Source organism: Pavona decussata, unplaced genomic scaffold (assembly GCF_977016875.1).
Source record: "Pavona decussata unplaced genomic scaffold, jaPavDecu1.1 SCAFFOLD_87, whole genome shotgun sequence".
Taxonomy (NCBI): domain Eukaryota; kingdom Metazoa; phylum Cnidaria; class Anthozoa; order Scleractinia; family Agariciidae; genus Pavona; species Pavona decussata.
This window is the reverse complement of record NW_028145504.1, coordinates 2386622-2414158: the sequence shown is the minus strand read 5'-3', so window position 1 is coordinate 2414158 and position 27537 is coordinate 2386622. Positions and strand designations below refer to the sequence as shown.

At 38.4% G+C, this 27537-nt stretch overlaps 1 protein-coding gene across 2 annotated transcripts in view; it reads right to left on the bottom strand.

The window, feature by feature from the left end:
* Nucleotides 1-1695: 1695 nt before the first annotated feature.
* LOC146474750 (uncharacterized) overlaps nt 1696-27537 on the bottom strand; it is a 35672-nt gene continuing 9830 nt past the window's right edge. The window contains exons 8-23 of one of the 2 annotated variants that reach the window (XM_085116455.1): nt 25072-25095; nt 24162-24465; nt 22910-23269; nt 22679-22705; nt 22142-22331; nt 21478-21699; nt 20763-20832; nt 20177-20292; nt 15780-15929; nt 14246-14450; nt 13662-13855; nt 6581-6754; nt 4697-4843; nt 4192-4369; nt 3085-3278; nt 1696-2205 (exon numbers count right to left, since the gene is read on the bottom strand). In XM_085116455.1, coding sequence (XP_084972581.1) covers nt 1930-2205; nt 3085-3278; nt 4192-4369; nt 4697-4843; nt 6581-6754; nt 13662-13855; nt 14246-14450; nt 15780-15929; nt 20177-20292; nt 20763-20832; nt 21478-21699; nt 22142-22331; nt 22679-22705; nt 22910-23269; nt 24162-24465; nt 25072-25095 — 2831 coding nt within the window. In that variant the 3' untranslated portion in view covers nt 1696-1929. The remainder of the gene's footprint in view (nt 2206-3084; nt 3279-4191; nt 4370-4696; nt 4844-6580; nt 6755-13661; nt 13856-14245; nt 14451-15779; nt 15930-20176; nt 20293-20762; nt 20833-21477; nt 21700-22141; nt 22332-22678; nt 22706-22909; nt 23270-24161; nt 24466-25071; nt 25096-27537) is intronic. The other variant, XM_085116456.1, reaches the window with a different exon arrangement.

Here is a 27537-nt window from a genome sequence, read left to right as displayed (position 1 = left end):
AAACTGGGAGAGTGGTTCTACCATCTGTATGAATTTCATTTGAATTGGTTCACATGCACCCGAGAACCAGACTCGTTTACTTTTACTTTTTGAGAGTGGAACTTTTGCTCAAAACATGGTCCCAAGGCCGACGTCATATAGTGCGGTTACCATGGCAACGATACATCTGCCGATCCAAATATGGTTGTTTTTGTCTATCCCCCAAGGTAACCTACCTACACACAAAAATTGAAGAGGGGCTAAAATTTTTCATTTCCAACTTTGCTTCACTTTCCTGGAGAATTGCTCTTAATTTTCTTGTCTTTTGTTTTGTGCTACTTAGTTTGTTGCACGTTATAAGCCAGTTACTAGCTGCACGTGGCAGTGACCAACTCGAAAGCCTAAGCTCCTTTGGTCACTGCGCACATTTTACCTTTGATGATTTATGTAATTTAATGTTGTCTTTATGTTACTTTTGTGATGTATCGTAATTTCCTTTTGTGATAAACCATTGAAATGGTGCATAAGTTAAAAAAAAATCTGGAAATCTGAAATCAAGAAGAAGCTAGGGACGACGCTGAGTTGTAATGGAGAATATTCATTTTCTCTTCTCTCTTCACGTGATGGCGCGCCATCCGGGAGGCAATTTCGAACACCTTGAAATTTCAGCAAAGGACTGTCTCCTTCTTTTAATGCGCATACGTTTTGCGCATCTCTTGATAGTACGAGAAACTCGGGTTTGTCAAGGAAGATGCCTGCTAGAACAGAGGTATTTTGCTGCGGTTTATGACTATGCGGGAGAAGCAGATCTTTGCAAGGGTTATTGAAATTCAAGAACTTAAACACAGTTCAGTCAAAATTTGAATGATTGTAATCAAACGTCTTCTAAACAGGTCGCTGTATGTAATAGACCCTCACAAGTTTTATAGGCGCACAAGTTAAATTAGGCCGGGACAAGGGGGAGGAGCGGGGAGAGAAAAAGGATTGTGGCTGCACCGAATTAATATGTAAGCAAGGGACACCAAACTTTGTGTATTTTACGGCACTTAATCTGGGAATAATTTGTTGTGGTACCGGTGGGCCAATATTCGTTGAATCTGATGTTACCGCGACCACCAAATCTGAACAAATGTTAACTTCACTTAGGCCAACTTTCGCGTCTTTATCTTCTTTTCGTATTCTTCTATTGGTCTTGAATAACTTTTGGACTTTTTTTTTTGCGACTTTCTGTAGCTTGGGAGGAAAACTAAGATGCCAGCTTTTAGAAAATTATGACGTTATTGCCACGTCTGCTTGCTCTCCGAGTCTCGGATTTTCACTCTGATATCTTCACTACTTTCGAAGTTATGGGGAGAGGCATCGAATTTAGGCTACAATAATCTACAATAGGTCATTTTACAATTGTGTGCTTAGTGACTTGGCCTTGGATTGGAAGCGAGGCTGGGGGTGACCTTGTTTTGATACAAACCTCACTGCTTTTCATATGTAGATCATGCTGTTCTAATGCAAACTGGTTTGCATTTACATATGAAAAACTCCCAGCCTCGCTTCAAATCCAAGGCCAGGTCACTAAACACAGATCTGTAAAATGGCCTATTATAGGTGCGGGAAATTATCGTCAACCATTAATGATACGAGATGTGCAAACCCGCTCAATGGGACTTCATTACTATAAATTTACGTTTCGTCTGAATTCCTCCCGGACAAGAACTCTGAACCTCTTTAATATGTGTTACTTCAAACGAACTCCTTGCCGGGCATAGTACCGTTACTTGCAACCTTGAATATTCCATTTATTATTCCATTCACTATAAATATAAACAATTCACTATTAGCAGTTTAATTAATGTGCACTTCGTATAACGCTCACACCAACAGAGGGCAAAAACGTACAGAACTTCCGGTGAAGATGATCATTTAACGTTCTTTCAAGCAATTATTACTAGTAAATCATTCGGTATCACTCCCTTTTTCTGAAGAGCTTTTTGAACTCGTGTCCTGAAGAATTCTTAGTATTTCACTCAAAGAATTGTTGACGTCATTGATTTGCTTCTGCTGTTCTCCAACAATCGTCTGAATTTGTTTCTGCCTTTCTTCGATGACGTTAATGCTTTGCTGTATGTTCGGGAATTCAGCTGGTGTCGCCTCGTTCATATTTGCACTTGAAATTGCAGCATTTCCGTGAGCATCCCTGACAGTTCCTTCATCGATTCTTCCAGAACACGCCTAAAATATAGCATGAAGCATAGTTAAATGAGGGACTGGTCAGGAAACCTTGCCATGAAACCAATGGTGTTGCAATTTATGTTGGAAGGGCTGCAATCCTGCACAATCATTGTTTTAAGGTTCATACCGCAGTTGAATATCTTTACAAAAAACGTTTCGATTGGTCAGTTGCTCCAATACATTCCAAACTCTATTGCTATTGCTGCCAAAAAGGCAAACAAAACCATACAACAAAGAAGTTTGTCAGGTTTCATAATCGTTGCTTTCAATTGACTATGCATGAGGATAGCTATTAAAATCCTTCTGAATTGTATACCGTGTCCTGCTTCCATATCCTTCTATATTCGATCTTAGTATGGATTCCGACATGTTTGATTTCTAATCAACCAACGCTGACCGCGTGCGTAATGATAAATAAGTGTTGTCTGGTAGGCAACGAATTTTCTTCGGAAAAGGAAGCTTTCCGAACGAGGAACGAAGTATCGAGTGGAATACGTTTCATTCGATCACCTTTCGTAATCTTGCGGGCCCACAGCACTTTGGTCCTCGGTATATGCAAGGAAACATAGGGAAGACCATACCAAAATACGGACGAGGCAAGGTCGAGGGATATAGAAAGGTATTCCCGTCATCATAAAAATCACCTCGAATAAAAAGGCTGATAATTACAGGAGGAAAAAGTTTAAGGGCTTGACTGGAAAATTTATGGTTGAAAATATAACTCAAATTTTGCTTCAAGTAAACACTGTAGGATATGTATCCCTTGCAACGCGCCCCGCAAGCTCTAAGTCCCAGAACTTTCGAAAATGATTAATCTAATTAACGTTCAAGCGGGAGAAACTGGACTTTAATAAACCATGTATGTTTCGAAACCGTTACCTTGGCCAAAACTCTGATGTGTTTATGGCCCATTCCGATGAATGGGTAGAGCTCTAGTGTTCCTCTCTCGTACTTCATCCTGGCCTCACATATCACTGTTTCGTTTAAGGTGAAAACGACTGGAACTTTCCCATCTTCAAATTTAGCAAACTCGACTGTACAACCAATCAAGTCACCATGATACGCCATTTTACCTATCAGACAACGGAAAGTGAAAGTTTTATTGTAGAAGACAGTTAGGGGTCAGAAAAATGCTGCAGGGTGATCCGAAGGAGGTAAACGAGGCTACAAAACGGTGATTTCGTTTTAAAGGATCTTTTTAATCTGCTCTTTCTTCTTATTTGTAGTTCTTTAACCAATTCAAAAAAAATAAAAGAAATTCAGCAAATCCTCTGAATCTTGTGGCAGAAGGCAAACAAACAACGTTGTCTCTTCCATCATTTTGAAAACTGAATTTTAAAACAACGATAAGTAACCATGAATATCTACCCAAAAAGGACCGTGGGTGTTTAAGGTTCAGTTTATGGCTTTTAAAATTGACTGGGGTAATTTAAGAGGCCAGGTTAAGCCATGACATGCACGTGCTATACGGGATGACTGACGGTCGCGTATGACTGCTACAGCAGAAACTGATTAACCATTTATTTATCTTGTTAACTTTAAACGAACTCGGCAAATACTAGCGCTTTCTTACTTACTGCCGCGCTTTTCATTAACACACGGACTCTCGGAAGTTCAAGATTTAGCCGACCGTTACCGGCGCTTTTCACTGCTGTCAATCAGTGCTGCGAACCTCTTAGGAAAAAAGGCGTTTGAATCAATGAGGTCAAAAGGTCACACTCTTAGCTGTGATTGGCTGATTTCAATCCACTTTGAGGGTTTCTGTATTTTGCGGTCAGCGGTTGTCGCCGAATTATGATTGACAGCAGTATAACACGCATGGTTAGTTGGGTTTCGGATGTTATTGACAGGCACATGCGCAGTGAGCAGAACATTTATATAACCACATATTTTAAATCATGTTATTATAACCAAATTAGGTCTTTCTGTGACGGTAACAAAATTAATAACGAATTTACAAGTGGATGCGGTCTATTTCATCTTTACCGTCCATTATCTCCGTGGCTCCTGTCAATCTCTTTTCACTGGCGTTTCGGATGCGGCCATCACAAGCAAAGTAGCCAATAGTATCACACACTTCACCTGCTGATTCGTGCAAGTTGTGCTTAGCCCTTACAAGGCCAACAACCAAATTTCTCTTCTCGCCGCCATCCTTAATTAAAACCTGAAGAGAAAATGATGACGTAGTACGATTAGACTATTAGTTTTTTCTCCAATTCCTCCGTAACGAAGGTCGAGTTTGATCGCTGCGTTCATACTGAAAGGGTGGGTTTATCGCTTAGAATTATTATTAAAAGTTCTCGTGAGGTTCTTTTTTTACATTTTCGCTTTTGACCATGCGAATGTTTGGATTAAAGTAGCGGGGAAGCAGTTGGCGGGGGGGGGGGGGGGGATAAAACTAACGTAACTTGTTGATCAAGTCCTTGACAGACGTGTTTCTTCAAAACTAGTTCATTTTAGTAATTTTTCTTGGTTATCTGTTCCCACCTACCTCAAACCTAGGAGAATCTTCAGAGAAAGGCCTTTTATATTTAGCTCCATGGAATTCGTTTGGCTCAAACTTGCAGGTTTTGCAAAGATCCGAACCAATGTATGTAAGCATCCAACCTTCAATCTGCAATCCCTTGCAATCCCAGGCCTACAATTATCCAACAATTAATTAATTAATTAACATCTGAATTCTGCAGCCTCTCACTGTCGGTAAGAGGAACGACAAACATGGTTATCATCCTTGTCATCATCATCACTATCATCACTATCATCATCATCATCATCATCATCATCATCATCATCATCGTCGTCGTCAACATCTCCATTTCAACACGGTTCATTAGTCAAAAATGCTCTACCATGCATAAATTGCCTTTAAGTAAAAGCAACTGAATAATAAACCCAATGAGAAAGAATATCGTTCAATAGTACCGTATAAATAGTTTTGTCAATTTCTGGAATTTTCGCTGAAGATGCGCAGAAAAGCGTCTTTTACAATTCAAGTTCAGAAGACTCACTCCCTCGAAAGTCCAAAATTTCTCTCTTACTTAACTGTACGTTTGGCTTCCTGTCAAACGCCCATTTTGTTTCTTACTTATGGTCAAAACTGCGCAGTAAGTAAGGTGCCTCTTCGTGCTGCGCATCTCAGGATTGCTCCCAATTAAAACGTATTTTTGCGCGGTTTTATGAGTATGCGAGGTAAAAAAATCCAAAGAGAAAATGAACCATGCATTTTTCAGAGATAATTAAACTTCTGTTTAGAAAAAAAGATCACACATTGTGAAGTATATCTTAATTCTTTCTAGAATTATTGTTACTTACTTGTCTCTGAAAAATGTATGGTTAGCCCAATTTTCATTTTGGATTTTAATAGTCCATGCTACTATCTTCTTTTCCCGCATGATCATAAAGCGCATAAAAATACCTTTGTATTAGAATTTTTACGAGATTCGTTGTATGAGCGGATTGTTTGTGGACTGAACTTAGGATTGCCGGTAACAGCAACAAGCAGATTTATTCGCCAACATAAGAAGTCTTCACAACTCGGATCGCAGATTCTTGTCACACAGACTTTAGCACACAGCTCTGATACGCGGCTTTTAAATTTGAATCAACGCACAGATAATTTAAATAGGTCCGCCACACAGCCATTTGCATAGACTTCTTAACACACTGTTTACACTTCTCTTGAAAGCTCTCTCAAACTACCAAACTCGCTTACTTATATAGTCATGCAACAAGGGTCTTGAAACTTCTAAAAATCTATTTTCAGTAACATTACAACAGCGTATGCTGTTTAAAACCGATCACTTAAACTATGACTCGGCATTCTAAAATGTTCTGGAATGTTCCGTAGAATGTTCCAGAATGTTCGATACTATGCTCTGCAAAGTTCTGGGAAATATAGACAATCTTTTAACATGGATTTAGAGTCCTTGACCTGATCGATGCATAGCTGTATAAATCTTCAGTTTACTTTAACATAAGACGTTTTTCGTTCCAAAACCAAGGTCCCTTGGTTTTTAATTCGCTTAGTCTGTAAGTTCAGTTAGTGTATCTCCTTTGAAGAAAAATCTGAAGAAACTCCTTCTTACTTAACTTGTTCCTTTCCCTCCACCCCCTTCCTCCTCTTCCTTTTCTTTGTCAGCTTTGTCCTTTGCCTTCATTTTTTTGTATACACACCTTTTTCTTTCGTATTATTGTTACGCTGCCTTTGCCGTTCAGTCAAATTAATATTACATTTATTGTTAGTAATTTGGCATGGAAAGCCCAAGTTATATAAACCTCATGGTTTCTTTGGGCTTTCCTGTCGTACTTCAACAAATTTGCGTAAATTAATATTGTATCATAATAAGGTGGCGAAAATAAAATAAAAAAAACTTACGCCAGGTCCAGAAGGTGCCTCTCTTAGGGCGCGTGTGTGACAAGAGAACACGATCATGTCGCTAATGTCTGTAATTTTTTGCTGCAGTCCCAGTACTTGGCCGTCAATAGATTCTTTGAGTCTGGAAATCGCTTGACTGGAGTTCTCCTCCGCATCTTTCGGACCAGAGCAAACCTTGAAAATCAGAATAAGTTTTGAAGACTGTAAATAAGGGATAGTCCAGTGACAATAACAGAATACGACAGGATATGAGAAAGAAAGAGCACTTATTGGTTCCCGTAGTCTATCACCTCATCACATTCAACAAGTAGAGCGGACGAAAAACATATGCTTCTGTTAAAATTTTTGACGATGCCGCAATGAGAAATATAACTTCCGAAAATTAAGAAAAAATAGATAATAATCCCTTTGAAGGCCCGGGATGGTTATATGGACAATGTAAACTACGATACTGATGAAACAGTTGTTGTTCAGTTCAGATCTGTATGCCATTTACGAAGGGAAGGCACGAGTCGAAAATGTCAACTTTCACGGGTTGCTCACTCCATCAGTTACCAACATTACTGTCTACGTAGGCGTCCAAGTAAGTAGCCCAGAAAAGTTGACACCTCCGTCGTGTGACTGACGGTAGTATTCTCGGTTTTCACTGTCACGCCATTGAAAAAAAAAAAACAAAACAATTCCATGAATGAAGTCAAGAAATTGACATGTTATAGAGGATAAATAAATAAGGCATCTGTCCAAGTGTCAGGTCTATGCGGCATTCCGTACTCGAGTTATTTGACAAAATGTTCCACATAAATTTATAGAGCGTATTATGGAGACGCCATGTTTGTGTCCCTCTGAGGGGCACAAACATGGCGGCCAGAAATACGAAAAAACATCTGGAGTTCACTTTTGCCAGAAAAGAGGTTTGTTTGCCCTTGTGAATTTTCGAATGTTTAGATTAATATTTCTCCTCAAACTTAAATTGTTTAGAATGCTGAAAATCACCCGAAGAGTCATTCTTAAGATACGGAAAAGCTCTGCCACGGCCGTCCTCCTTATGTCACGCACGATGGAAACTCGGAAATTGAAACTGTTTTATTTTCAAAAGGAAGCACGATATCGAGCTAAAAAATTGTGAACAGACATATTTTTAGGTAATCTTTCCTTGAATGAAGGTAAAAATTTTGAAGGCCTCCCAGTTTTGAATTCTAGAATTTGGTGACGTCGCGTGAAAACCGAGAATAGAGAATTTTACAAAGGGCAACTGGATTGGTTGACGTTTGTGAAACATACTGTCAAAACGTCAATCAGAACGACAACGTTTGGCCCTTCCTTGATTGAATCTTGTTTTAAGATCGTATTTTTTGAGCAAGCAGATCTTTTGAAATGACACAATTTCAGTCTTTGTCATGTACAGGGTCCTTGGTGAGTTATTTTCAAAGACAATCAACGCTGAGGTGTATTTTGAGAATACTATCCATGAGTGAAAGAAATGTAATGTCATGTTTTAAAGTGCTACTACGATCAAAACTTCATGTCACGTATGAAACAAAAATACGTTCTTTACAGCTTATCCGATGTGGCTGTACCTGTCTTGGTCACTGAAATGAAGTTTGGGCCCCGTAAATTGAAAATATTGAGCCTTGAAAACTGGTGTTTTCGAGTCCGCCATTATGAATTTATGTTCCAGTGAGCCCGCGGTATGAAAGTGATTGGAGTTGCGGTATTTCTATTCAAACCTATTGTGTTTTTGTCGTGACTTAATACTCTCAAGTCGCTGATCGAGCGAGTACTGTAGTTCTCCTTCTGAGAGCTAGTTCCGTCTGAAGAAGAGGCAGCCGAATAAGTTCAGCAGCTAGCGCTTTTGCTACAAGAGAAGGAAGAGCAGACTTTGTTGAGTCGTTCATCTCTCAGGTAAGATATTAGAGATAGAGATTGATATTTAGATGTGTTATTTGCTGTATTAACAAAACAGGCAAGCTTTAAAAGTGTAGTGCCTGAGAATCCTCAACAATTTTTCTTGACTACTAGCCAGTTCATTCCCCGGAGGAAGGCTACCGGAGACTCAGTTGAATTGAAATCGAAGTCAAGTTTAGGTTTTTAGCTTTGCTTTCGAAAGTTTGCCTTGGTGTTAAATTAGAGTGCACAGTTAAGTTTCGGTTCCGAGTAAGCTTACTGTTTTTGCACTTTTTTACCATGGAAAAAGAATATACATTGTAGTGAAAAGCTCTGTACAATGGCTTGAATTTAAGCTGATCGTTCCCTTGTAATTGATGCTAAGTTTCCTCTTGGTTCAATATTTTCTCAGGTGCAAATGTTCAAATTGCTCCCTTGAGCGACTTACCAAGCCTGGAGAGTGCTGGTGCTGCATGGACATCATTGTATCCAGATTTGAATAAGTACAGTAATCAATAAACAAATAAATTTGCAAGGCAACAACAATTTGCAATGATTTGTTTTCTTCCCTTGCACCATCATGAACAATGTAATAGTATTAACAGTCTTTTCCGTGTACATATATTTTTTTTTTAAGGTGGCTCACATCAGGTTAAACACCACTCAACTGGATGCTTTAACGCACTGAAGAAATGACTAGCTTTATAAATGAAAATTTATTAACATGCTTTCTGGTAACAAGCATCCACCTAGGCAAATGAGGGGAGGAAAAGTAGGAATGTTGCAAATATACATTGAAAACAATATTCTTGGGAGTTAAAGTTTGTGATTCAGGTATTAATTGAAATTTTTTTGCTTATTGTAATGAAGGGTCAAATCAACCTAACAACAAACATCCTTTGTCCTACATGTCTAAGGGCAAACCCCCAAGCAAGTGTTGATGAGTTTGATACACTGTTGCTGTGGTAACAGTTCTTGTTACTTTCACTTTTGGTGCAGTGAGAGATGGGCAAATGCACGCTACCAAAATGAAGTAAAGTTGAGACTGTTGTGAGCCACCTTTGATTTTTTTCTCAAGGTTGTTCTTCTTGATCAGTGTTTATTCTTAGAAAATGTAGATTCAATTTCATTTGTACAACAACAAATTTATTGGTGAAACAAGATTCTGGCACTCTTTTTCAAATGAACATAAAAATAAAATTATTAATGTACTGCAGACAATGAACCATAAACCTTATTCCAAAATGGCTACCATATTAATATTGTTTATATTCAAATTAGTATTTATTTAAAACCACACCAAAAGAGAAAACATTTGAGTTCTGGTTGCCATACATGGCTCAGGAATGTCTGCGCTTCAGCTCCCTATTAGTAGGGAGCAGGGGGTGGGGAGGGGGGGAGGTGGAGTGTCATGAAAGAATAAGCAGTGAAAACAGAGGGTCACATAAATTTATGCTCTTGCAATCATAATTTATAGTATGACAGGGAGAGCGAGTTATATACAAAAGACAAAATAAAATTTGTTAATTTAAGTCATTACTTAACAAAAGCAAGACAAGTATTAAGTATTAAAATATTAATGTAAAGGAAATGTGTAGCATAATGGAGTTATATGATGCCAATGGGCTCTATAGATGATTTGAATTATGTTGGGGCAAAATGGTTCCAGTAAGTAACTTACATTTTGCCTCCATTCTTGTTTTCTTTTTCTGGTATTTGAGCTACATTGTATTACCTGTTCAGGGGGAGGGTCATGAAATTTCATTTGCATCGCTATGGAGGGTCACATCATTTTCATTGCTCAATTTAAAATCTCCACCTCACTCCCCCCTCCCCCTCCCCACTAATTTCTGACCATTCCCTAAAACAGAAGCCTATGTAATGGAAAGAGTTACAAAGAGGAGGCATGATGAATGAAGAGAAAACAGTTCTTTTATTGATTCTGTTTGTCAACTGGTGGTTGATGACAAAAGATCAAGAAAAGCCCTTGAGAAAGGTCAGTGCTCTTCAACTGCTAGTCTAAGGAGGAGCACTGGCCTTTTCTTGGCTGTCCACATTTTTCACGTGTTGTGCTCTGCAAGGCTTGTTTTGGCCTGTATTAAGAGCTGGGTTTTGACGTTGTTGCAACTCAGCGTCTGAAAAATAAATCAAAATTCAAAATACATTACCAATTGAATCTAATTGATAAGAAACAACTGAATGTGAGGTTTTCTTAAAACCTTTCTTAAACCAAAAATTCAAACTATTTCTTCAAGAAAACCACTTTAAAGAAAGAAGGAACCCTTTTGTTAACGCCAAAGACCACCTTATCGAAAGCTGAGTGAAAATGGATAAAGTGGTTTTCTTCGCGTTTGTTTGCACAGTTTTTGCCACAAGCTTTTGCACAAGCAAAGTAAACACAAGCTTACTCTTATCGCACTGAGATGTTTTGGAAATGCTTCGGAGGGAAAAGCTAGTTCCGGGAGCTAGTTGCACTTACATTATTTACTCGTTCAATCAAAGTTTAGTACGTTAGAAACGCAATATAAAATGTGTATAAAAAATTGTGACTGCTATTTGTATGGGTGCTGAACAAGGTATCAAGGAATCACCAGAGATAAAAAACAATATTCACACATTTCGCCACTTTACATAAGCTTACCTTTTGCCGCTCCTTCCCCTTCGGAGATTTTTTTCAGCTTCACGATCTCCTGATCGCTTACCCTTTTCAAAAGATCAGGTTTAATTTGTGTTCACTGACTTGGGTGGAATGCCCGAGTGTCCCTCGAACTAAACCGAGAAAATAGCAAAACGTGCAAGACAACAAACTGGACCCACACATCTCTCGTTCTGTCGGCCGGACTCGCATGCAGCGCAATTCCTGCCGCTCGATTAGAGCAGTTGTTATACCACTGAACAACACAGCGACTTCCCACCATTGAAAGAACGAAACATTTTTCGAAAACGTGTTCGAAACCGTATGAGAAGTTAGCCTCGTAGGGCTCGCCTGGGCTTCGAGTTGAGAGTCTGACGTCACTTGTTTTTCCCGGGTGACCCGGCCTCTGTTGTCATTGGACACCATCTGCCTTTGGTAACCAGGCCGCAGGAACATGGCGGTTCAATGGCGGATGAAAATTCGTGGAGTTTGAGCGCAAAAAAAACGCTCTTTCCTTCATCTTATGAGGATATAACTTGGAGATCATGTACTTTAGGACATAAACTACCAATCAACCGCAAATAAAAGGTATTCGAAAATTTGATCGTAGTAGCACTTTAAGCCTGCTGATTACTTATCGAATGTAAATTTGTTCGCATTTGGCCTAAAATAAAAAGCTATCGTACCTTTCCCAAAGCACTCAACAAGACCCGGACATACGAAAAGGGCATGCAAACAGACTTCAGAATAGCACTGGCCACACACGTTTCCTCTTCTTCGTTAGTTTTAGCAGGTCTAAATCTATGCTCTACCACCTGCCTTGCGTAGCAAGCTGTTTGCTCAGGGCTGGCAAACAACTATACTATGTCACAGACGAGCAAGTAAGTGACTGGAACACACTCCACGCCTCGAATAAAATTATTTGAATTGAGAAAACTCATCAAAATGATAATTGCTACTAATTTTTGTGTCTACGGCTTCTAGAGAAGCGTAGACACTATGTCATCGGGTTGAGTGAAAGAGTGAAAGAGTGAAAGAGTGTAAGAGTGTAAATGCCACAGGAATCCCAAATGGAATCCTATCGAATCCTCGACTGACCGAGATCTAAGCGATTGTATTTGCGGATCAGGACAATGGCGACAATACGGTAAATGATGTTTTCCGATGTTGATTTGCTTTTTACAAATAGTTTAAGTGATGATTTGAACCAGAATTCTGTAACTTCTGTAATTTTCATCGCAAACGTGCCCCAATTTACTGCGAGTGATCGCTTTGAACAAACACGGAGTGTCTTCAAATTTTACATGCGTGTTTGCACGCACGCAAAAAAATAAACTGAAAGTTTTGGCCTCTAATAGCAAATGCATCGTTTATTTCAATAAAATGTTTTGTTGGAAAAGCTTTTTGTTGATTTTTGTGTCTTTGTCAATTCATATATGCGTTTGAAAAGCGACAAATGCGTAATCAAGGTTGAAATTTGATATGCCAAAGGTCTTCACCAATATGCCGTGAATTTTAGATATTTTTGCGTTCAAGTGTGTTTTTCGGCAAATGATTAATAGTAACGATATTATTTTACGTCAGAAAACATTTGTTTAATCATTCCAGTTTAATATGCAGTTAATTTTGGAAGCCAACGATATTTATTTACCTACTGCGCATTTTGAACCGCTGCAGGAAAAAGTTAATTATGCGAAAACTATGGAAATACGACAGGAGTCAAAGGGTTAAAGAATGCTACTTGCCATTCATAAGTTCAGTATAGATTAATTTATTTAATAGTTTCCGTTGCATTTTATGCCCACGTTTCAGGTTAGAACTTTGCTTTCAGTACTTTATGTTTAGAACTTTGCTGCATTGCTTTCAGTACAAAGTTGTGGTTCACGTTGTAAGATTATATAATACATTGTTTATGTTAGAAAAAAGTTACAGTTCTCTTCTTACAAAATGTTTGTGGTAAACGATACCAGCTTAATCTCAATCTCACCAGTATTCTGTGCAATATTTTTACAACCATTTTTTTTTATCTCTATCCTATTTCCACTCCTCCCTCTTCGTTTACATTTCAGTCTTATTTCCCTTTTCTTCAATTCTTTTATATCACATTTCTATACCATAACTGCAGTAGACACATGCAGTCTGAGACTGCCTATTTTCTTTGTTGGAGAAGTAATCTCAAAAATTCGTGCTTCGGGTTTCATCAGGTTTCCAAACGCTCGAAAACAATAAAAACCACTCGGCCTACGGCCTCGTGCTTTATCAAATGTTTTCTCGCGTTTGGAAACCTGATGAAACCCTCGCACTCGTTTTCGAGTATTCAAAACATAGTATTGCACCTCTGTCACATATACCACCCATGGACATTCAAATTCCAGCAGTATGCAGATAGTTTGTCACATCAACCTTCCCACGTCTTCTGTTCCCAGTCTTCTGTAACTCAGTGGCAGGGCACCCGAACTAATGATCGGAAGGTCAAAAGTTCGACTCCTGTTAACTTGTCAACGATTTTTGCTTGTGCTGGAATAAAAGATTTTGCAAACAAAACTGTTTTACAACTCTTACCTTGGCTAAAACTCGGATGCCTTTATGTCCCATTCCAATGAAAGGATAAAGTTCCTTTTTCCCCTTTTCATATTCCATTGATGCCTTGTATATCAGTGCCCCATTCAAGGTAAAAATAATCGGAACTCTACCATTCGACGCTCTTCTGTACTCGACTAAGCATACAATCGAATCTCCTCGATATGCCATTTTACCTACGTAGATAGAAAAGGAGGACAATAATGTGAACAGCTACCATTTCAATTATTATTATTATTAATATAATTGGATTGGAGACCCATGAGCCGTGAAGAATTGACACGGTTTGAACATCTTGCTGGATTTGTGTGATAATGAGCTGTAATGTATAAATTTGTTTCGTGCTCTAAACTGTACCGGCACAAACTGAAATGGCAACGTACACTGACTCCAAGCAAGTTTAAAACTGAGGAAGCATTGCGCCGTTATAGTTAAGAACCGTGGCTGGAAGTATTTGTGCTGGCTAAGAAAGAGCTTGACAACCTCAGTTTCACAAACATTTTTAACTAGATGAGGAACAATGTGACACAATGATACTTTCAACCGTCATTGGTACTCTACAATACCTTCCACTGGCATGACACTTTTACCGTCTTTCATGACACTTTTGCCATTTTTCATGTCACTTTTGCAAGCACTCAGCAGGCGGCCATCACAAGTGTTATAGCCGATTGTATCAATACTTTGACCTGCTGATCTATGGGGCCTGTGGTTGGCTCGTACAACTCCAACAACTAACTCTCTCTTCCCTCCGTCTTCCTGTATCAAAACCTGGACACGTCAATTATACAATAATTAGATAATAGGAAATTTTTTCATTGAGCATCAATAGGAACTCGCGTTTACTTTGGTTTAGTCTCCCTCGCAGCCGTTTTTAGTTTCGTCACGCTGTGTCGTCACGTTGCGTGACGACACTATAAACGGCTGCGAGGGAGACTAACATGGCCAACAAAAAGTAATTTAATAATAGTGGGTCCATGATTCCCCGCGGCTGATAGTGGTGGATGTGTCGATAGAAGCATGGGACTTATCGAGATAACGTTTGACAACATTGTCTACAATGTTTTTTCGAACACGGTTCAATGTAAAATCAGCGGTTTTACAAAAATGTTGACATTAAGTTGGTTTTTCCCCTATAAATTAAGGAACCTGTTCAGTTTGAAAGATAGCATACCCGCGTCATTGCGGTCTCGTGTATTTGATACGTTTTCTTGCGCAGGCTGTGGTGCCTGTTATGTCGGCGAGACTAACCGGCATCTCGCTACACGCGTGCGAATCCGGGAACACCTTTTCACTGACCAGAATTTCCACATTTTACGTCATCTCAAAAGCTAAGAAAATTGCCGAGCTTCATATTCTGAAAATTGTTTTTCCATCTTGGACGCCGCCTCCACCCACTTCCTGCTCAAAATAAAGGAGGCGCTGCATTTTCATTCGAGAAAACCGTCACACAATAGACGACGCCGGTTTCATGCATTGGCCTCGAATTTGTATTGGTCATGTGATTCCACCGTTTGCGTCTGTTGTGATTGGCCAGAGTAATTACTTTGGTTTTGATTTTACGACACTCAATTGACAACCGCTCCGCTAATTATGGAATGTCAGTTCAAATAGTAGTATGTTCTATTTGTGTGAACACAATCTTAAATAAGAATTAAATTAGAAATAGGACTCTTTTGTGGCGAAATCGAATTGACAATCGAAAGGTCGTATAGACTTCGTTTTTAGCGTTTTTTGAACACACTACTTTAAAGTAGGCTTTCGTCAAGTTTGTTACGATATTTTTTCATATTTCGTGCAATCTGTCATTATAATGTCTTAGATTTCTAGTGATTAAATGAAAGACTTTAGCCGTGTAATCTTATAGTATTATAATTACCATTATAATTTAGAGAGCGTGAATTGGTGTGTTATTTTAAGGTTAAGTTACAACAATTCTTTTTGTTTAAATATGATTTTTTTTCTCGTTCGTTAGACTGTTACAAAAAAAATTTAACTCTCTGAAGCTCCAAAACATTGCAATCTGATAGTTGAATATTGTCAACCAAGATGCCCTAGTCAATCAAGAACCTTCTCTTAGCTTGATCAATTTGATCTTACCTCAAGTTTAGGAAAGCTTTCAGAGAAAGGCTGTTGATATGTCGCACCATGATGCAAATCTTGTCCTTCAAACGCACAGGCTTTGCAAAGGTCTCGACCAACATATGTTAGCAAGCAGCCCTCAATCTGAATCCCAAGACTGCACCAAGACTGAAAAATTACATGAAGTCCATAAAGTCAGGTCAGTTCTTCGAGGTGGATAACCATTTTTTAAAGTAATTATTCATATTTATACTCCCAAATCTGCCGTTCCAGGGTCGGGATGAGGGAAGGGGTATCAATGGAAGAAAGCTGTTGAAATTCTTTGAACTCGAGATAAGGAAGCTGTAAAGGTAACGAGGCTTAGGGGAATAAAACAACAGAAATTACATTGAGGCTCAGAGATGAATTTAATTAATTTGGTTTTATTCCTCTACGCTTCGTACCCAAGCTATAATTTTAATATATCGAAATTGGTCTATTCACCAGTTCCCCTGAGAATGGCAGCTTAAAAAAATATTTTCAATTGTTGACCTAATGATGGCATGAAAGGATGAAAAGCCTGAAAAACTGCCAACAGCAACAAACTTTATCAACCATAGATAGTTTTTAAGTAAGTAAATGAGTAAGTAAGTAAGTAAGTAAGTAAGTAAGTAAGTAAGTAAGTAAGTAAGTAGGTGAGTAAGTAAGTAAGTAAGCAAGTAAGTAAGTAAGTCAGTTAGTAAGTAAGTGAGTGAGTAGGTTAAAGTACGTAAGTTATTTTTTTAAGTGGAACTCCACTCAGCTTAAAGCTACTTTACAGGACGCCCACTATAAAAAGCATTTACTATGTAAAAAAAAGCTTTCGTGAAAGTAAATAATTATTTAATTGTAAAACAGCGTTTTTATCCAAAAGGAGCTATGTGCAGAAAATTAATAGTCTTTAATACAAAAGTGTTTCATTTTCTTTTTAAACAAAAGACATTTTAAACAAGCCGTCATACATGTTAACAAACATCTTTTTACTTGTCGTTTTTCAAGCAAAGGGCCAACATGCGGTTTCTAAAAATATTACTCCTCATCAATGCATGAAGCTTTTTCCTGTGCCACGAGTTGGCGCAGTATTGCTGCAACACTGACGTTATGATCACAGCCTGCAAGCAGAGATCCCTTCGATCTTGCTACATTTTTCTAGGAAGATCAGAGGGATCTCTTCTTACAGGGTAACGTTATGACTGTTGAATGATATGTGCACAAAAAGGGCTAATCTGACGTGCGCAATTTCTAACATAAAGTTTTATTATGATCTCGGTACTCAGCTGAGAGAAAGCATCAATCGGAAGTAATTTTAGGAATGAACTGAAGGCATTCATGTAGGATTAACTCAAAGTGGGGCTTTCAAATCTCCTACCTAGTAATGGATATTTATTGTGTAATAGCGGAGATCCACGCACCGGAGGCGCGGGCGCGGAGCCCCATAGCTAAGAAAATATGGGAAACCCATAAATGCGAAAAATTTTGGTTTGGTTATGACGTCACTTCTGTCCATCCGACCGTCCGACCGTCCGTACGCAATCCCACAATGCTAACGCGCCCTTGTTTGTTTGGCGGGAAGATAGTTTGGCAAGATGCGTTTACAACAGAAATGCTAAAGAACCAAAAAACACAAAGACAATTTATACGTATTTGTTGGATACGTTGACAAACGTGGAAAGAAGAGAAAGAGAGAAAAAGAAAAAAAAACGGAGACGATTAAAGCAAAGTTAACGTGGAAGAGAGCGACGGATAGCAGGTTAGAGCAGGCCGACCGGAAGAGAAAAGTAAGCTTAAGTTTAAAGAAGCCTCACATTTGCCTATATCACCCGTTCGTGATCAGTTATGGTAACTTTTAGAACTCTAAAATAGCTTTACATAGACACTTTAATCGCTTTCGATACCAGCAATATTCGAGGAGAAGTTAATTTTGAAAAATTTGTTTCGTTTTAAGCTTATAAATGTGTTTGTAAACAAACACAAGTTTCAAAGCTCTGAAATAATTCTACCAAACACCAAAGAGTACGTTTCGGTATTCACCTTTTCTTAACGTTTACTTAGAGACTAGAATTATTACTAATTAGGAGCAGAATTGACACAGTTTTTAATATCCAATAATTTTTCCCCGGGAGCTCTTGCAAAAAAAAATACCATGTTTACGTGATTACGACGGCCGTTTCAACCGATCATTTGTAAACCAAAAAGGTTGCTTCCCGGAAAAAAAATCGATAATTTTCCTTCATGTTACGTGTTTCAAGCTTTACACAGAATCGTTTATTAAATTTTCGATACCATCGATATTCGTGTAGAAATTAATTTTTGAACATTTTGTTTCGTGGCCGTGTTTTTTTTCATTCGCGCCTAACGGCATTCATGTGTTTGTAAACACACATAAGTTTTAAAGCTCTGAAATAATTCTACCGAACACCAAAGACTATTTTCCCGTATTCTCCATTTGTTAACGTTTATTTAGAGACTAGAATTATTACTATAGGACCAGAATTGACACAGTTTTGGATTTCCAAACATTTTTCCCCGGTTACTCTCGCAGAAAATGTCATGTTTACGTGATTCCGACGGCCGTTTACAGATCATTTGTAAACGAAAATGCTTTCTTCCAGGCAACAAGCGATAATTTTATTTATGTTACGTGTTTCAAGCTTTACGCAGATGCTTTTATCGTTTATTAAATTCTCGATACCATCGATATTCGTTTAGAAATTAAATTTTGTACAATATTGTTTCGTGGCCGTGTTTTTTTCATTCGCACCACACGGCTCTCATGCGTTTGTTAACAGACACAAGTTTAAAAGCTCTGAAATAATTCTACCATACACCAAAGACTATTTTCCAGTATTTTCAATTTGTTGACGAGACTAGAATTATTACTATAGGAGCAGAATTGACACTGTTTTGAATTTCCAAACATTTTCCCCCGGGCCGGTAACTTGCTCTTACACAAAAGAATATTATCATGACGTGTAATTCGCCAAAAGACTATTTTCCCGTATTCTCCATTTGTTAACGTTTATTTAGAGACTAGAATTATTACTATAGGACCAGAATTGACACAGTTTTAGATTTCCAAACATTTTTCCCCGGTTGCTCTCGCAGAAAATGTCATGTTTACGTGATTCCGACGGCCGTTTACAGATCATTTGTAAACGAAAATGCTTTCTTCCAGGCAATAATCGATAATTTTTCTTTACGTTACGTGTTTCAAGCTTCACACAGATACATTAAACGTTTTAAGAGCGGCTGCCTGTAAGAATCGAGCACTGCATTTCAGCGACCACTCGGTCGAATTTCTGATATTTCGCCTGAAGATACCCTTGAATTAACTATTTTCGAAAATCATATTTTAAAGTTCCAAGGTACTTTATTTTTTGAGAAAATTGCGAGAGTTTGAAATGCGGCCTAGGTGCGGTCACGGGCCGATGACAACCGAGAAAATTTAGGTCAAAGGACGAAGCACCGTTCACGGTGTAAAATAACCCAATGAACTTGAAACTTACACAAACCTAGACCAGCCATCTCACAAGAAAATTAATACCATAAACATTCCAAACTCGCTGGCTGCTTTCTAAAGCATGCAGATTTGTGTACGCTACTCAAAATGGCCTCGAAACTAATGCCTATTTTCATTAAAATAAAAGTGTTTCTGGTATGTCATTTTCTCTAAATTAAATCTCATATCTCGAGAGACGAAGAAAAGAACTTTATTTGTTCCAAGTTTCAAGCTCTGATTCAAACTCTTTCCCACTCAAGGAAGATCGAATATGCGTGCGATACTTGCGGCTCGCGGATTTTTTAATGCAAATTCCAAATTATATCTTGTCTCTGAATAATCGCTTCAAACCTTTTTAACACCAATTTGCAGCAATGGAATCCATAAATCGTGCAGTTTAATTGCCTCTTCTTCTAGACTACGAAAACTACAAACAAGTGTTCTTGGAAATGGATGCGGATGGCCAGTAAGAAAATTGATTTCACCCGACTTTCTCCAGTTTTCGCGGACTCCCTTGGTAAAGCCTGTAATATGTACGCTGCTCCAGAGGAAAGTAAGTAAGGTAACGTACATGTTAGCATTTTTTGAGCAAAAACACTAAAATGCTCATTATGGTGCCCTTTTAATTAGACCACTGAGGCGAACTAAAATAAGCGGGATAGTTTCCATTTGGTTATGTTGCTAATGTCTGAGGTGAACATGTCTTTACCTTATTATTATTATTATTATTATTATTATTATTATTATTATTATTATTATTATTATTATTATAATTATAATTATTATTATTATTATTATTATTATTATTATTATTATTATTATTATTATTATTATTACTTTCGTTAACTCTTTGGCTTTAAAGAAGAACAAAATAATTTCAATCCTTGTGTATACTTACATCTGGCCCAACAGGAGCCACTTTAGTGCTCTGAGATTGATCGTAAAATACTTTCCTGGCAATTTGGTTGCACATCTCCCTATTTCTGCGCGTTTCTATTAACATGTGGCTGATGTCTGAAAGTCATAAAAAATGATTAGTGCTACTTGATCACAATACAACTAAATGACTTAAAGTTGATCTTTTAAGAGCTCTGACGTTTTGTTACCCGAGGCATGAATCTCTTGCCAGTCAATTTAAATCCCCCTCCCCCCTCCATTCCCTCGGACCAGCATATAGTGACGCACGAAAAGGAGTCATGCAATTTAAAAAAGCTACAAGTAGGATTGTAATATTATCTTACGTTGTTATTTACTGTATTAGCCTCGACATGTTTTACAACGGGAAATACGAGGACATATATGTCGTTAATGAATATTACAAGTAGAAGTGGAATATCAGGTTAGTATATTTTCTTATTTACTAGATTAGCCTCACAATAAGGCGAGGTGACCATAACTGTGAACATTACGGAAGTTTTGTATGCTGCATCTGTGTGGAAAGAGACCCTTACTGAAAGTAATAGTCAATAAGTTACGTTTGGTACCTGTTAAGGGGAAGGAGGATCCATATGTCGCAAAATACGCTGATTTCAGCTTATCAAGCACACGATCCAACTAGAAAGTAAACAAATAAAACAAAGAAGGGTTAAAGAAAATGTTTGCTTGGTTTGCCCGAAGATCTTGCTGCACTAGTGGTTGTGGTCACACTGCAGGGTTAAAGCGTAGTTTCGCCCCTAGAAATATGAACGGTTAAGGGGAGAATCAAGATTGACTTTTGTTTCGATCACACTGCGATTTCATTTACAGTCAACTGCCAAACATGATTTTTTCAAGTCAAAAACGCTTCGATTTCTCTGTTAAGCCGGTTTATTTTACTTTTCCTCCATTAACTTTCTACAGTGATTGCTCCCCGCGATTAATGCTACAGTAAAATTAGGTCAGGGCTCTTGGATAAACTTTTTACTAAAAGCTAGATCATTGGATAATGTAACTGCAGAGTTTTGATTATCAGCCATAATTACTATGGTGGAGAAATATCGGCCATTTAATCGTCATGTGGTCGTTCTTGCAAAATCAAATCAGCAACATCTAGCAATATTTCTCGGTTGTTTTCAATAAGACGATTATTCCAATCGCACTTGTTGGATTTGGGATAATTATAGCCCGCTAGGTGCTAGGCAACTCTTTGGCTATCTATCCTCTCATATCCAACTCCCGTTAATGGAGCAACTGTTAAATGGGCAGATCAGATTTTTTTACCTTTTGTTGACTTGCAATCTCCTGTTCAGATGTACTATCGGTTTCAGTTGTTAAACGGTATGTATCTCGACGTCCGCATCTGAAGCGACAGGCTTTGAAGAATCGAAGCAATAGCATAGCACACTTGAAAAACAAGTTCCACGGCACGGGAATTGGATCGTATTTGCTGTACGTTCTTATCATAATAGCTTTTCTCAGTGACCACTCTCTCAGGGAGTTGTTCTTTAAAAGATAAAACATCCCAACACTATTATACTGGCACTAATTGCAGTATAAAACCTAACACTACTCACAATATAATACAAACATTACTTACAACATGACTCCTGCATGATAGACAATGTGATACTTACACAATCTTTATACAGGGAGCCCAAATCACGGAAGTGATATTCAGTGGGGCCAAGTAGGTTGAAAAAGAAAAAAGAAAACAAGCTACATGATGCTTTAAAAACTTATGGAACTTTATACTCAATGCAACTTTTTGGCCAAAGAACACCAGCTTGGTCACAATCACGTTCAGTTGTTTTGAATAAGCTGGCTGGGTTTTGAGCGTAGGTAAACGACAGCTATGGGTGAGATGAGATAATTCATTGACTTGACAGGACCATAGTTGTTTTTATAACACATTGCATTGGCTGGTAGATTTTAATTTTTTTAATACCTCTACTCGCTCGTAGGTGCTTGAAAGAACTGCAATCATCATATTGACCAGAAGGATCAGCGCTGATAGAATGAATACAGCGTACATTATTTCTACAATGTAGTCCGACGGAGAATCGCCGAAGGAAAAAGGCTCCAAATCTGGCATACCAAGAATTGTCCAAGTTAAGTGTTGGACAATTTTAATCCAACTAAAAATTAAAAAAGAAAAAAAGAAAAACAAGCTAAGGTTTTTTGTAGAATACCACCATATTTACAAAAGAATATTTGTGGCAGTAGACAAATTCCCGATTTTCAATACTGCAGGCAATGGCGTCACAAATGACGGCAAAAGTCAAATATTCGTGTGCATTTTCCTGGTCAGAATTTAAAAAAAAAGGTCATCGTAAATAATTTTTCTCCCACCTAACAAGTTGTCCAAACAACAATCGAGTGTGTTGAAAGTCAAAATTAAAATGAGGTGTTGTAGTGCAGCCATTATTTCTGGTTAATAATGCAAAGACAAAAACATGGAACTTAAACAAATGGAACGTCTTACCAAGAGAAACCATTTCCGCTACAAATCCTTGAAAGAAAAAAAACAGCAAAAATTATAACGTATTTATGAGATTGGTGGTTTCTTTTAGCTAAAAAGAATTAAGCAATTAAGACAGTGGACATTTTTTAGGCATAGCTGCTCAGGATCATTTAGAGGTAGATGGATGGACGGAGGAAAAGACGTCCAGATAGATTTATAACTAAGATAAGGCTTACAGAAAATAAAACGAACCCTTTTGCTCGTGAAACTCTTTCGTCGGCACCAGCAAAAGAATATTCAGCAACTAATACTTTTGCCATTGCCAAAGAGGATGCCAATATCGCCACAACAAATTGAACAAATATTACTGCCACATCTTCAACAATGCGGACAAGCGCTATATGGGTAGTACCAGTCTCCTTGCTTGCTTCCAGAAGATTACCGAACACCCTCAAAGTCAAGATGCCAGCGTTGAGGGCATAGAGATATTGGGCAATCACCAGCAAACGATTCCCAATCACGGTGGTATAGATTGCCCAAGTGATCACGCGTAGTATAAAGGTGACAAGGTAGACATTGAGATTGACCAAGTCCATCAGATTCCAGCGATCGCTGTCATAACAAAACATAGAATCAGTAGAATGTTTAAGTTTTGTTAAGTACACAGAAACTAGTGTAAATTTTCTTTGGAAACTAGTGTAATATATGTGTGTATTTCGGACAAATCGATACAAAAACTGAATATAGTTTGCTCTTCTCAGGAGAGATAACTTATTATTTTCTGCTTGGTGTTCTGAGACCAACTTGATGTCAGAGAAAAGTTAAATTAAAATGTTTCAATCGTTTTGACGAAACACGCAGGAATCTCCGTGACAGTGCCCCTTCGAGTCTAGTCTCCATGTTATCGCAAAAACATTTCGCTCCAGCTCTGAAAAAGGTCCGCAGCGATCAATCAGGTAACAAACCTGATATACGATTTCAACTACACTACACAGCAGACCATGCACAATTCATTAGGTTTCGTTTGCTCAACTTTGTTTTAAGTCTGAATGTTTCAGTACTTGTCGCCAAACATATCATCGCGCAGTTGGCCAGTTCCCTCTAGTTCAGTTTGGGGGGAATGTTTTTACTTTTTTTACGACCGGAAGACACCAGCTAAATCTTAAATTGCGAAGTTTCTGTATTATTATTAAAACCCCTATTCAGTTTATCGTACGGTAACATTACTTTACTTGAAAGTGACCGTGATATCGTGCGATTTCAGGTCAGTTACTTGATATCGTTGGATATCAGGACAGTAGACTAGGCTTGTGATTGGCTAATTTCGAATTTAAGTACGGAAAAAGACGTAATAAAGTTGAAATATAAAAAAAATAAGATAAGTCCCTTTAAAGCAGTTGCACACTGGGTAAGGTTTTTGTCTCTGTGGAAAAGGGGAGCGAAAACCGTTACTCTCAGTGGTCAGAACGCGGTCCGGCTTCTTATTTTTTGGAGATGAACTCACCTCAGGTAAGCAGTTAGCATTTGCAATGCTATCGACTTTATCGACTTGAACCTGGAACTTTCTCGTGTCGTTGATCCGTTCTGCGTTTTACATGACGTCTCTTTCGGCAAATTTTTGAGACACTGATCGAGCTCTACAGCAAAGCGGCCAATAAAGAAGACAAGAATGGCTACTTCCGTCACAGAGAATTTGACGACTGATTGTGATAGGCAAATGATAAAATGAAGGCCCAGCAAAAGGAAATAACTCAGCGTGTCCCTTGCAAATATGAAGTATGGCGTGGTGAAGTAATCATGGTAAAGGTCTGTAAAGAAATTAAAATAAAAATGCAGTTGACAAATTTTATCTCGGCAAATGGCATTAAATAAAAATAAACAAGAAAACCTTAATTTATGCCGCACTCTACGCCGCATAGATGTTTTAGCAAGATAGAGCTTATCGAACAGTTTGGGGCCATGGTCTATGAACCTGATGTCGACTTGTAAAAATTCGAGTTATTAGTAATTTTGTTATTTTCCTGAGAACATTTTTTACAGGAATGTAAGTGCCTGATCAAACTCAGTATTTCGGATAACATGAATCCGATGTTGACTAAGCTTATAAGACTTCAAATTACTAAGGATGCAATTTTTTCTTTGTGGAGAAAAACTTCTCTAGGGACCTTTTATGGCAAAAGTGACAGTTATTAAACCACCCAAAATTTGTAAATTTGCATAAAGCAAGCAAAATGAAACGTTCAACGTAATATTTCGATGCATCCGCAATCAAAATACCCAACGAAAGCTTGTTCACGCAAAGACTTCAATGAATAATCCTATACGTTTTTCCAAGTTTTATGAAACAACGAATATGGTCATTTAACACTTAATAAGGAATGAATAAATAATAATAGAAAAAAACACGAACTTACCGTAAAGACTGGCGCCATAAACCTCTGAAACAAAAGAAACACAACAACTGAACATTACTTGTTTGCTGCGGCTTTGACTTTGAACCAATAAACCAACTACAACGTATTACTACTTTCATTCGTAGACAAAATTAAAAAATAAGGATTTTCTCTCAAATAGAAAGGATTATTTGTTATTTTCTGACCGAACTGACTCTCTACACTTTTCGCTAAGACTTTTGCATTTACTACGACGCCCTAAAAGATATGGTTAATAGGCCATTTTCATCATGGGGTCATTTACTACAACTGCCAGAATCCTTCAGTTTGTTGTTTTCTCTCGCAATAAGAAGGAGAAGAATGGGGGAGCCACTTTTCCTCTCTTGCGGCTAGTAGCTGAATTGCGGAGGAACCAGAGGATAAGATCGGACGTCAGCATATAAAGGGCGCCCCTGGCTGACGCCTCAGTCCCCATCCACCCAGACCAATGACGGCTCTATAATCAGATAGACCATGACACCGGGAACTCCACGCCCTATACTCTTTTCGAACAGTGCCAAGGATTCTTTAACGTCCCACAGGAACAAGTGTTGTGAGACGGGACCTACGGTTTATCGTCCTTATCCGAGAAGACTAGGAAGTTTTGCAGATGTCATTACAAAGGTAGCACTTTCACCTCAGTTATTTAAAGACCCTGAGTGTTGGTCCGGCTGGGGTATGAACCCACGACCTCCCGCACGGTAGTCCGGTACTCCTAGCAACTGACCTAACCGGTCGGCGGTTTAGGGATAGTTTTTGATCTAAACCCCACTGGGATTACAAAATATAAAATAGGAAAGGGTAAACAAAGAGGATTCTTGCAGTTGTGAAAATCGTCTATTCATGGCCGGGTTATGGCGCTGCTGTGACACCTGCGATGTCTTTCAACATGACGCCCAAGATTCTTGGATGGAATTTGTGCTGGAAGTTTTCGCGCTGGATTTGCTTTAAAAATTGCCGCCTTTGTGTTACTTTTAAAATTTGACAGAAAGCAAATGTACAAAACGCTGTTACACAAAAGTTGCCGGAGGTCATATTCTTCGTAGCCCTAGCAATCGCATCTCACCAAACAATGCCAAAATTTGTGTAAGGAATAAAGAGAGCTACTGAAAGTGACAATCGCTCCCTTCTTCCCCGGCCAGATGGGCTAACTGAAAAAAAAAAAATAATAATAACAATAATAATAAGGCGTCAAGGCTTCCTGAAAAAATAAAGCCCGACTAACCGCGACTGAGTTCTCCAATGACAAGCTCTAACGGTGATCCTTGATAATAAGCAGATTGTTTTCACTTTTCTTGCATAGCATTTATCTGTGGTAGTATTGCTCAGTAGGGTCCAATGCGTTCCATGACCATTTGAGCGCTTCGACAAGCTAGGTTACACGACTGCTTAGCACACAGCAGGGGCCTTCAGTTTTGGCTATGAGTACAAGATTGAGTACGAGTAGGACTTTTCAAAATTAGTTTGAGCGATTTAGATAACCGCTTGTCACTGTCACACCAATCTTGTTTCTAGGGTCTCCTTATCTGCTGGTAAACAATGGGAAGTAGCGGGAGTTCTGGGGATGAAACTGATTTGAAATTTTAAAGTCGTACTCGAGCTCAATTCGTAGAAAACTTTTGAATGCAGAGGTCCACACAACGCAGAAATTAAACTTGCTGGTGATTTTGCCGGATCTCTCTTGTGAAAGACCTCGTGTCAGGCGTCACTTGAACGTGAAAATACAAAACTAAATGCAAGGCTGGCACTACGGCAAAGGGCAGATTTATTAGTGGCCAATATTTCGACTAATAGAATTAGTCTTCCTCAGGGTCAGAGCTATACTGAAGGAAAATATAGTAACGGCTCCTTAAATTAAAGTTTGAAAAATACATGGAAAAAATGATTGGCTAATACATGATATGAAGACAGCGTACTTGTAAATATGAGATAACAAAAATATAGTAACGGCTCCTAAAATTAAAGTTTGAAAAAATACATGGAAAAAAATGATTGGCTAATACATGACATGAAGACAGCGTACTTGTAAATATGAATTAACAAAAATATAGAAGCGTATAATCAAATCTTAAGAGCCAAACAGATACCCAGAAGTGAGACATTACAGGAACATAATCATGATAAAGATAAATCCAACACCCCAGTCCCCTTCACGATCACTTGTAACCCAGCACTACCTAATATTCAAGAAATACTTCACAGGAAACAACCTATTCTCAACTCAACAGATCGCCTTCAAAAAATATTTAAAGATAAACCATTCATCGCTTACCGTCGTTGACCAAACCTTCGCGACCTTTTGGTTCGAGCAAAACTAAAGAACACTAACACGACACCAAAGCTCACCTCTGGCACCTTCCGCTGCAGCTCCACTCATGGATGTCTCACTTGCCCTTACATTGACAATGCAAGAACTTCGTACACTTTTAGCAACACCGACGAAACAAG